General features: G+C 35.5%; 1 protein-coding gene across 4 annotated transcripts in view; it reads left to right on the top strand.

Moving 5' to 3' along the window:
• The window catches only part of CSMD3 (CUB and Sushi multiple domains 3), a 678,537-nt gene that overhangs the window by 392,211 nt on the left and 273,820 nt on the right, over positions 1-12,506 (top strand). For all 4 annotated transcript variants that reach the window (XM_085321107.1, XM_085320309.1, XM_085319522.1 and 1 more), the window contains 2 exons: positions 3,968-4,150; positions 5,251-5,577. In XM_085321107.1, coding sequence (XP_085177233.1) covers positions 3,968-4,150; positions 5,251-5,577 — 510 coding nt within the window. The remainder of the gene's footprint in view (positions 1-3,967; positions 4,151-5,250; positions 5,578-12,506) is intronic.

Here is a 12,506-nt window from a genome sequence, read left to right as displayed (position 1 = left end):
TTTTTATTCCTGTCTGCTTTGAAGAAAGTTTGTTACCATTCTTTAAGCAAGTCTAAAAGCTACTTGTGTTTCAAACCAACAAAAATAAGTATCATGTCTGCTTCTTGCTAGAACTGAGTAAAGACACAAAAACATCTAGTTTCAACTTCTGAAATAAACTGATGCTAACATGAATCTTCCAGAGAGTATAAAAGTGATGTAAAGCAAGGCTTGAAGGAAGGATTAAAGTAATGAAGGAAAGATTTCCTGWAAATGTAAATGGATGTGGAAGGGGTTTATGGATGATTTATTTAATTTTAAACTGTCATTCAAATAACATTTTGTTTAACTTAATTCCATTTAGAAAAGAATGAAATATAAGCCTACGGATGTAATCTCTCAAGTGCAGCATCTCATAGTACAAACAGTATTTTTTTTCCAACTCCTGTCAATAAATACATCCCCCTAAGAGTTTTTTTGACTAGAGAATCAGTTCCTTTAGGTCTTCCTAATAGGGAARCCAGGGAGAGGACAAGATGAACAAACTCATTGCAGCAGCTTAACTCAGCCTTATTTAAGCCTAATTTATTTAAATTAGACAAAAAGCATGGAAACTCTTGTTACTTAGGATAAAATAGTAATTATAGAAAATCCTTGGCCCAGCTACATCGATGTAGCAGCCCCTAAAGACAATAAATATGAGTTGTCTAGCATACATTATCTGAGAAAACTATGTTACTTGAAGTAATCATTTTTTGGAAACAAGTTTATAGAATGCGTTTCTTTTCCCGAGCAGAATGTGAAGGGCCATAGGCACTTAGGCACTATGTTAATCCTATGACCTACCAGAAAAGCCTAGCAAAATGTTGTGTCTCCTGGGCAATGAAAACCTGTATAGCTTGTAGGTTTGATATTCCCACTCTCATCACCATTTAAGACAGGTGGAGTGGGTTTGTGCCTGGATATGGATGTTTTATATTGTGTCTTCAAGCCAGCTTTAGCTTGTATTAGAACTGTGTGTTTTGGGGAGCATCTGAACATGYTTCTTTTAGTCTTTTTTTAATTATGAATCGTATTTGCTTCTTCCTAGGAGTCTTTGGACAAAAATAAAGAAAGCAATAGCAAGTGCTGATTTTTTTGTGTTTTGTTGATTTTGCTTTTCCTTTAGTCAAAAAGAATAAGATCTTTAAATATCTACAATAAAATATGAAGTTTTTATTTTTCCCCAGTCTTTTCTGTCTCAATTCTTTGTTGAAAATTAATATTCTTTTTTTTACCRTATTTTATTGTATTCATGAATAATTGAAATATTTGAGCAATGTGGTATATGATGCTGACAATATGACCATATATACTTTGAGTTAAAATAGAAACAATTAATTGCTTTATTACTCATTGTTGAACTATGAAATAGTGGCAGTAGGACCTTCAGAGATAATTTTTTCAAAATACAGTTTCGAGATATTTATTGTTATTATGTGTCATAAGTTAATTTTATCTTAAGACTTTTGTCCCTTCTGTAGTTCAAACTTCTTAGGAAAAGATTTGTGACAGTTGTGATGGAGAAGGAGAAAATAATTTTGGACTGAATGTTTGTTGTCTATATAGTCATAGATTATGAATGAATTCCTAGATTCCGTATCTTGAGCACAATATTTTCTTGGACTTTTTTCTTATGGTGTAGTGATGTGGAAGGAACATGAATTTAAGCAGTCAGGCCATGTCTGAGGCTCAGTTTCCACAAAAGTGTGTCAATATGAAACAAATAAAATGTGGGACTGTTGCTGGATGGCATGTGTAATTTAATGATGGCAGATACAGATATGGCTAAGGTAGTCAATGCCTTCTTTGCCTCAGTCTGCACCAACAAGGTCTCCYAGGCCTCTGTGCTTAATGGAAGGGTTTAAGGTTAAGAACTACCTGCAGTGGAAGAGCATTGGGTCTGGAATTACTTGACTGGGAAAATTACCTGGGACTTGATGGGCTGTATTCAAGGGGGCTGAGAAAATTGCCAGTGCAAGACTGCTTTCTAACATCTTTGACAGATTTTGGAGATCAAAGGAAATCCTTTCTCCACCTGGAGAAAGTTTGCACCCATCTTCAACAAAGGCCAGAGGCCTTTGGAACTATATGCTGATCATTCTTCAGTTCCTGAGGGAATCATGGAACGAGTCCTCTTGGAAGCCATTTCTAGGGATATGAAAAGGAAGACAACATTGGGAATAGTCATCATGAATTTTTGAAGGGTAAATCACCTGACCAAGCTGTCTGCTGTCTATGATAAATCACTTGGTCASTGGACAAGGGGAGCAGTGAAGGTTGCCTGCTCCAGACTTATCAGGGCTAAGTCCTGCTAGGACTTTAGTCTGCCTAGCTAGGACATAATGCCATGACTTGGATATACAAGAAAACTGTGGAGACAACCAGATGAGTAAGAAAAAGCCATATTGGTTTAGTAGGCTTAGAGGTTAGTGGTAAATGGATCATTCTGTACCTGGAGGCCAGGAACAAGAAGAGTACCACAAGAGTATAATTTGGGACTTGTCCCATTTAACATCTTTGTCAATGACTGGGAAGAGGCTGTGGTGTTCACCCTCATCAGGTTTGCAGATGACACCAATCTGGGAGGAACGTTTGATAAGCTTGATGACAGGGCTGCTATCCAGAGAGATTTACACAGGCCAGAGGAGTAAACCAGCAGAAGCCCTGTGCAATTCAACGAGGGGAAATGCCAAGTCCTGCACCTGGGAATGAAGAACCCTTGATAACAGTAAAGGCTGGGGAATGGCTCTGCAGAAAAGGCCTTGGGCATCGTGGTGGGCAGCAAGAATATAAGCCAGCAGTGTACCCTGGCAGCAAAGAGAGCAAAGAGCRTCCTGGGCTGAATTAACAGAGGTCAGGCCAGTAGATTGATGGAAATGATTATACTCCTTTACCTGGCACTCATTTGGCCACATCTAGAATAGGTTTTGAGCACCCTAATACAAGAAGGAGATCAATATATTGGAATGAGTTCAGCAGAAAGACACCGAGGTAGTCAGAGGACTGGAGCATGCCCTATGAGGAGAGGCTGTGTGAGCTGGGGTTGTTTAGCCTGGAGAGGAAGAGGCTTTAGCAGGACCTAATAGTACCTACCAGTCTTCCACTACCTAGCCTGCTAGTACCTACAAGGAGGTAGGTTATCAGGAAGACAGAGCTGGTCTCTTTACAGTGGTCTCTGGTGGGAAGRTGGGAGACAATGAGCAAAAGTTAACAAAAAAAAGATGTTCAGAGAAATGCAATTTAGAAAATCCCTCCATGCTTTTAACTTCCAGTGAAAATTCAAGGTAATATATTGTTTTATAAAATAAGRCTAAAACAGTTTTAGCTATAGATGATCATTCAGCTATTTTGCAATTAGGTCTATTTTATGTAAAATGTTACTGGAATATAGACAATTTATGCATATGTGTTCTGTACGTGTGTGTGTACATATATGTATATATGCGTAAATGTACTTGTGGCCTCCTTTTGACTTTGAAGAATTCTTTTTGTATCACTATTCCTTTTTTCTTTCCTTTTCCCTAGTTCGTCATTTTAAACTGTATTTGAATATGGACTATGTTTGACATAGTGGGATACTGATCTTTGTTGTTAGTTTTAAAATCTCACATACTGCAAGTGATATTTTTCTTCATGTTATTGCCAGAAATTTTACAAAATAAAATAAAATAAGAATATTTTTCCCCTGGTCTTTTTAATTTTGAGTAACATAATAATACAGATGAACTCTGATCTTTCCAAGGTTCTTACACAAAACTCACAGAGAATCTTAAGAAGATAGAGTATGGAATCAGACTCAGTGATGTGTTTCAGCAATTGTTATGTAGATGGTCCTCATTTGTTTGTAATATGTACTTATGTTCTAGATGTGGGCATATACCCACGTAGAGTATGCTTTATTCTTCTAGAAATATATATATATAAATATATATTTTTTTTCCAACAGAAATTGAAAAGGAAAGCTGTGGGGATCCTGGAACACCATTATATGGTATCAGAGAAGGGGATGGATTTTCCAACCGGGATGTTTTACGTTTTGAGTGTCAGTTCGGATTTGAACTAATTGGAGAGAAATCTATCGTTTGCCAAGAAAACAACCAGTGGTCTGCAAACATACCAATTTGTATTTGTATGTACTGATTTTTAATATGTCTTATTATCCTGCATTTTGCCTCACAAGTAATGATGTGTGTGATTAATTGCAAAGTTAGTACAATGTAATTCGTTTTAATGTTTTACTTTTGTTTGGTGGTAGATTTACTAAAGGCTTATATCCAATAGAAATACTAGAACTGCTAATTTTTTTTTTTTTTTGTTTTCAAAATAGTTGTCATTAAGTGACTCCCCATAACATTTTATTGGAGACATTTTTTTTGTAGGAARCTGTAGATTTTATATGTATTATTTGCTTTTTATAGCTAGTATTCTAAGTTAATTTCAAGTTAGTAGTTGTTGAATTGCAGTCAAGGACATTTAAATTATTTACAGTTTTTTCCTATACATTATGTATGAATATATTTTAGAACTTGAGTGTTCCTAGACATGTGTATTTACATAGATAGGTATAGTTGCCTACCAGATATACCTTACAGAATAAGTAAAAGCACTGTTGTGATATACTTTTGTGGCAACCTACTACTTAATCTTTACACTAAAATATGAATAGACCGTATGTATTAAGAGCACAATCAGTTGCATTCATCCTTGCAACTTAATTTAATATTGCTTAACTGTAATGGTTGAATACAAAATATCATCCTGATAATAGCAAAACAACTCTTTTGTCTCTTTGAGGCTAGTTAACTTCTTGTGTTTCTGTGTGAACAAATGATAACTATCGGCCTTCTGACTCTTTAATGTACTTCATGAGAGATCTGTTCATCTAAACAATTCATAAAGGAGAAAACAAATGGTGCTAAGTGATTAAGGACAGTTCAGCAAGGGTAAATTGAAAGGACTGCTGTGGCTTTCCAGTGAAGGAGATATGTTCTTTGTTACCTGGGAGACTGTACTTGGGAGGATGTAGTTTTATTATGGAAAAGGAAATAAGTACATGCCAACAAAAAAAAAAAAACTTTCTGCTTCACACTTGGTTATACAGAATACGGAATTACTCAACTGAGATAATAAAAGAATTTAAAGATCTCTTACAAACACTTAATAATAAAATTTCTCTCTTAAAAATATATTTTATTCTATTATCTAATTTATTTCTGTCTTTTTTGGCAGTTCCTTGCCTTTCTAATTTCACTGCACCAATGGGAACRGTTCTTTCACCTGATTATCCAGAGGGATATGGAAATAATTTAAACTGTATCTGGACAATAATTTCAGACCCAGGGAGCCGAATCCATCTCTCCTTTAATGACTTTGACTTGGAATCTCAGTTTGACTTCCTTGCAGTCAAAGATGGTGACTCTCCAGATTCTCCCATAATAGGAACATTTACTGGTGCTGAAGTTCCTTCCCATCTTACCAGTAATGGACATATTTTGCGTCTGGAATTTCAAGCTGACCATTCAATGTCAGGACGTGGATTTAACATTACTTACAACAGTGAGTAATAATATTTTTATATATAAATATATATATATATGTATGTATGTATATATTTGTGTGTCTGTTTTGTTTTCAATGTATATTTTAAGAGGAATGCATAAAAAGGACATAAGACGCATATGTAAAAAGGACATTATGGTAATACGGGACAGCTTTAAAAAACTACATAGCTATAAGTGCCTAATTTAGATGTTTAGATTGCTTTTCAAAGGAAATGTTGCAGCTGAATATATATATGTGTATATATTTACAGTCAGAGTATGTGATGGAAGTGTTTAGAGGATTGACAAATTAGGTTGGTTTTAAATTGTTAAAACTAAACTTTACTAGATTCATTAACAGCACACTTTGTGCTAATGATTTTATCTTACAAAATACATGCATGTGCTAACTTACCATATACCAGCTGATGCTGTACAGAGCACTGATGGCTGTGGTCCTTGATGCTTCTTGGTCACCAAGGTCAACATGATTAGGCTTCTTTTTGATGAGATTAGTCAAACCTCAGTGGTCTTGTCTTCTTTCTTCTCAGATTTTTCCTTGCTTATTTTTGATGCTTTTAATTTATTCCCCTACCTGCCTTCCCAAAAGGGAGGTCTCTCCTTCTCCTGCTCTCCTTTGTCTTAGCAGTCATCTTCGTGTATTCAGGAGGATATTCTGCCTATCTGCAGTCCCTTGTGCTTATCCTGTCCTTTGGCAACTTTTGCTACTTGGATGCCTTGTACACGCAACTACACTTGGCATTGCCCTTTTGGTCATCACTAAATAAGTCCTGATTAATACATGTTTAACTTACATATGTAGCAGCCACAGAGAGAGAGAGGTTTATAGACTGTGATTCAGAGTAACTGCAATAACCAGTAGTTGGGCTTCTGCCTTGAGCAATATCTGAATTGTAGTTACTTGTTTCTGTCCGTTGGAAGAGACACTAGTATGTCTTGTTTTACACTTTTAGTATTTTGACCATTATGCAGAGACAGAGCATTTCCCATTAAAATGGAGTTCTATGTACTTCACTCCTTTCCACTGAGAGGGGAGTGGAAAGGATGAATATAATGAAATATGTATGTATCTTCACATTGTCTACGAAGTACCACATTCTCAGAGAGCATAATAGTTGAAGATGAAATTAAATATCTTCTCTAGCAATAAATACCATTAGCGCTTATTCACCTTACTTTTTGCTAGTAAAATCTTACGTTTCTTCTGAAGTGTTATGTATAAAGGCTGGGATAAAGCAGTTGCAATTGATGAGATCATTGTATTTTCCAGCCRGAGCTGGCCCTCATCAAGTCTTCCCCCCCGCCATACACACACCCTTCTCTGACAGTAGAGGTAGCAGGATAGTTTTCTATGACCAAAGGGTAAACAAATGCCTGATGATATGAGTAACTGCCTCCTACATCCCATTCATGTCTTTCTCCCTAACACCTACCAGTATGATAGTTCTGGAGGCCTACTTGGAATTTAAGTGATTTGAAGGAGAGATGAATCAACTGTGTGATATGAAGGAGAGATGTAAACCTAGGTCTCCTTAGAAGAATGTATTACTTGCTTAGCTATATGGTAAAATAATCTTTACTATTAAATCAGTTCCACCACTTATCAAATCAAAAGACTCCATTAAGCCAAAGAGGCAGTGAGATTAAGTGAGTCTGGTAATTTTGAGAACCAGACTCCACATTTTCCTCTGAAGAATAGTTAATCATTAACATTATTTTCTTATTACTGCAATGACTAAGTGTTGCCTTTGGTTTTCTACTTTGCTAGTATCATGCTTCCCCTCTACTCTGTTTTTTTTTTTTTTGTTTGTTTGTTTGTTTTAGATTGTGAATTTTTCAGAGAAGGATTTTCTTAAGACTCACCTTGAACAGTGGCTGGTTAGGAAAGAGATAAGCTGACACTAGATTACTGTGTAAACATTCATTTTCTGATATTGTCTAATATTTCTGCTCCCAGCCCTCTATCTTAGCTTCTTCATCGACAAATACTTCTCACAAATGCAGAAAGTAAGCATGAAGAAAATGTAGTATCTCTTACTTGTTTCTATAGCTACCAGTCATCATGGCAAGTTCAACTTTGAGAGCTGTGACTAGGTGTCAAGCTACTGTAAATAAATATCAGGATATCTGGAGTTATTCAATACTGTTGAAATATAAAAATAATTATAACTAAATTGAGATATGGTATCCRTATTTCTTAACGGAAGTTGTAACTTTTGTTCCTTATATACCTTGTTGTTTTCTTATTTCATACCATTTWAAAATTTATAAGGATTCTGCTTTCTACCTTAAAGTTTCACTGTAATGCACTTAGTAGTGTCAAGCCTAAATCTACTAATGAAGAAAATTTTAGAAGAGAAGCTATGGCAGTCTTCTCAAGGAAAAAAAAATAGGCATATCTTTAAATGTATATTCTCCAAGCTGTCCCTTTTTGCAGATTTAGAACTAGACATAGGTTTGGTTAGAGTATAAGCACAGAAATATGGCTTTAAAAGGACATTACAGAAAACATGAAAGATACAGAAGATTAGCATGGAAAATATTTTCACCTTGTATTTTAAAATACAATGCTTCGTCAAGCAATATTAAGATTGCTGGTTTAATTTTTCAGCACCATAGAAATATAACAATCAACTAAAATCTGTTTAGGTTGATCCTTTTAAAAAAATTGTAGCGTGGTAGTCTAATTACAGTATCTTTCAATTAGTAATCACTTAAAGTATGTACTGATATTGCCAGATATTCACTGGTACAATTTTAATTTGTATAAAGAAATGACAATATCATACTAATTTTGACAGTTGTATAATGAAACAAACTTATTCTGAAAGGTTGTTTTAAAGAAGTGCTTTCTATGTTTGAATAGTTKAAAGTATTTATATTTTTGTTGTTCACGGTTATGTTTAAGATAGAATGGAAGAGTATATGTTTGTTAAACTCTTCAGTTAATACTTGCAAAAGAGAGAATAACTCAAAAAAAAAAGAAAAGTCTAATCTTTCTTTAGTAAAGTCAGCTACAATTTGATAAATTATAGAAATATTCTTTCCATAATAGTTGAAGGCCAGACAAGAGGGTAGAAAATGAATTAGCATCACTTTCACTCTGTCTTGGCATTTTAAACCCAAAGTTAATTAAAAAGATCATTTTCTATTAATATTTCTACTGTGTCTTTGCCGATCTTTTTCAAAACTATCACTCTCTTTTCTGGCTTCAGGAGCACAGACAGTATGTTACAGAAAAGGTATATAATCAGTCTTTAGTAAAAAGAATGTAGGCTACTAACATAAATAACTTCATTAGTATGTTTTTCAAGTATAGTGTAGAGAAGAATAAAACTGAATTGCTAGAATATAATCTGATTTTAAAGTGTTTCTCACAGACTATTTTTATGCTATATTTTCTTTCATTCCTGCAGCTTGTAGTCTCAGATAGTTATGCATGTTCTGGTAAAACTAAACATAAATTCAAATTCAATAAAAAGTAAACTTAATTTAGATTTAAAATGTCTCATCTTTGAGTGACTTCAAATGTCAGGCTTCAGGTTTTCAGGTCTTCTGCAGACTTTGATAAAATAAAAAGATTTCTAATGAGTTAAACTTTGGGACACGTGAAAATGGATGTCCCAGAAAATGCTCTAATAACCATGGATTGGCAACTCAAAAGGCTGTGATTTTCAGCTAGATCAGATCTCTGTATCAATTTATTTTGTAGCTTGTTGTTCACTACTGCTGATGTAAAAGTGGGGAATGAGGTTGGCAGATGCTTTCCTGAGTACAGTAAAAGACAGGAACATAACTGCTTGAAATTAGGTTGATTTAAGTTGCCGTAGAATTGTATATGTGCTTCTGGCTCCTTACTTTCACTTTATATCCCAAATTCAGGAGCCATTCACATTTCTGTATGAAGGTATTTATAAACTCAAGTCATCCCTTAATCTTCCCTCTGATAAGTAAAATGCATTCCTCAATTTCAGGCATGAGCTCTGAGTCTTTTATCACATCTGTGACTCTTTCCTGAATGCTTCCCACTTCATATGCATCTTTTTTGAATTGTGGAGATCAGAACTAGGCACAGAATCCAAAAATGGCCACATAGATGCAGTGAGGTTATATAGTCTGCYTCAATCTGAGATGATTAAGGTACTGGAACCTCAAAATCAGGAGAGGCTGCGAGAGCCGGGCCTGTTCAGCCTGGAGAAGAGAAGACTGAGAGGGGCATCTGATCAACGTGTACAGGTATCTAAAGGGGGAGTGTGAAGAGGATGAGGCCAGACTGTTTTCAGTGGTGCACAGCGATAGGACGAGAGGCAACGGGCACAAATGGAAACACAAGAAATTCTATCTGAACATAAGGCAAAGCCTTTATGGTGAGGCTGACTGAGCACTGGAACAGGTTGCCCAGAGAGGTTGTAGAGTCTCCATCCTTGGTGGTATTCAAAAACCATCTGGACGCAGTCCTGGGTGACATGCTCTAGATGACCCTGCTTGGGGTGAGGGTGGGGTTGGACTAGATGAACTCCAAAGGTCCCTTCCAACCTCTAGCATTCTGTGAGTCTCTACTTCCTCTGTCTTTGCAGCCAGGAGTGGTGGCTGTCAGTGGTTGGTAGGAGTGAGATGTTCATGGCCTTTGGTCCTGGGCATCCCTGGAGGTTCCCCACAGGCAGGTATCCCTGACCATAGTGCCACCCACTTCAGACTGAGGTGGCCAAATGTTATGAGGTGAAGAGCRTCTTCCAACTTGTTTCAATTTTAAGGGTTGGTGGACCGCTCTGAGCTGTTGCTCATTGATTAGTGCAGGGGTGCTGGGCAAATACTTTTGTATAAGTTTAGTTCTGTTATTTCTGCCAGTTACGTGTTTTTGGTTTTCTTTTCATAGCAACTGTCTAATTGTGCTTTTGCTAACRGAAGTTATGTATCTGAGAACAACATATCACAGGTGAAACTGTAGGACTTCAACATCAGCCTGATGGCTCGAGTGATATCAGCTCAGGAGGCCAAGACGTCAGGATTCCATTATTTTTATACATTTTTTTATACATTTTTTATATTCTTGTTACTCTGGGGGGTATGTGCATCATGATACATTTTTGCTTGCATTCCCTCCTGTTCAACTTTTCTAACTTAAGTACTTCCCAGGATAAAGTTATTCATGCAGTGTTACACACTATGCAGAAATCCGAGTTTACATGTGACAGTACTGAATTTGTGTATTAGTTATTTGCATGACTTTTAGCAACCCAATCATTCACAATTATTCCTATCAAGTATCTCTTAATAATTTGATATTCTCTTAGCTTTTGTTTCCTCTGTAGTATTGTCCTCAGAAAAAGGTTGTATTTATTTCAAAGCCATTGCTAGATTTATCAGTTAAAACTGCAGGACAATCTACCAAAACAATTATGTGAGCCAGTGGACCTCTTCAGAGCAGACTTCAGACCAGATAGGTTATGGTTAGCTTGATTCTTGCCTTCATATCTCCTGAGATTGTTGCAGTTCCTCCTGTTCGCTTTTTTCTTTTCTTTCTTTTTAGTGAAAAATTCAGGTTTTAGCGTCCTTCTGAGTTAATATTAGAACTGAAAGTACTTCACCCTGTGCTATGATTACACTGTCTGGCTTTTTTCCAGATATTACTTAAACTGAGAGTGCAATCATGGTAGTGATTTCTTCCACCCAAGAAAGCTGGATCTCCTCTTTTCATTTAATATAGTATGAGGACCCTTTCCACAGTTTCTTGGCTTATTGTTGATGTGTAAAATATTAAGGATATATACCTACATACTTTTTCTTTCTATTTAAGGAATATATATAAATGATATTACAGATCTAACATGAAGCTTCTCAGAAGTGGTAGGCAGACTGAATTTTGCTCATGAAGTGCTTGGCTTCCCAGGCTGGGATGAGAGGGCTCACTGCTGAGAAGGGTTATCCTTTGCTCTTACCTTCAGTAGCCATCCTCTACATCTTCTGCAGGAGCAAAAGTGCTCTGCTCTGAACTCCTGGGCTCAAATACAGAGCAATGGACCTGTTTTGCGCTCTCAGTAAACTGGTGTCACATGCAAGCTATATCTCACATCACTTTTTTCTATAAATATCTATATTTATAAATAGTACTATTGAAAATAAATCTATCTCTATGTTTTCTGAAGCTAGTAATAGAAACAGGCATTAAATCCCGTCACTGAAAATGAGGACTATACATAGAATATTGAAAAGTGTTTGTAATTCCTGTGAAAAAGTGTGCAGTTGCACCATTTTTGAATGCCATACTCCAGCGAGGCAGGCAACCATTCAATATAAGCATTGTTTTAGTCTCAAAGATACATGGTTTTATCTAAGTCAAAATGTGTGTATATTAATGCATTCAGTTTTCTACTTTATTGTAGTTCTTCTACTTCTGTAATACAGCTTCAGAGAAATCTCGTTACTAAGTTAAAATTCTTTTTTTTTTTAATAAAATAAGCCACTATACTAATAGAACTTCAAAATATGCAAAATGATATAACTGGAGTTAATTATTGTCTTATTGCATATATACTGTATTAATAGTTTATAGTAAAAAAAATGATGGCTTTTATATACAGATTGCTTGAAAAGGAAGAAGGCTGTTTATTAATTTCAAAAGTATTTTGAGTTGAAAACCGTATGATGATTTGTATTCTTGTCAGAAAAGTGTACCAGTCATGTAACATGCAAATTCTTCTCATATAGAATATTTATATAACTAATATTCTTAAGAAATGTAAGAATAGATGTATTAACAATAAAAAATTAAACATTTCCATTTTTTATTTGATATTAACATGCTTGGAAGTTCTTCATTTTTTTTTCTGGAAAGGTTATTTTACCAGCAGAATCAGTGTGCGAGTATCTACTGAAATTTGAAAATGCAAACACTTGCACAATGCAGGATGCAATCAAAACATA

The sequence above is a fragment of the Rhea americana genome, unplaced genomic scaffold (assembly GCF_003343005.1).
Source record: "Rhea americana isolate MKP2758 unplaced genomic scaffold, rheAme1 scaffold_0, whole genome shotgun sequence".
Taxonomy (NCBI): domain Eukaryota; kingdom Metazoa; phylum Chordata; class Aves; order Rheiformes; family Rheidae; genus Rhea; species Rhea americana.
This window is presented reverse-complemented; position numbering and strand designations above follow the sequence as displayed.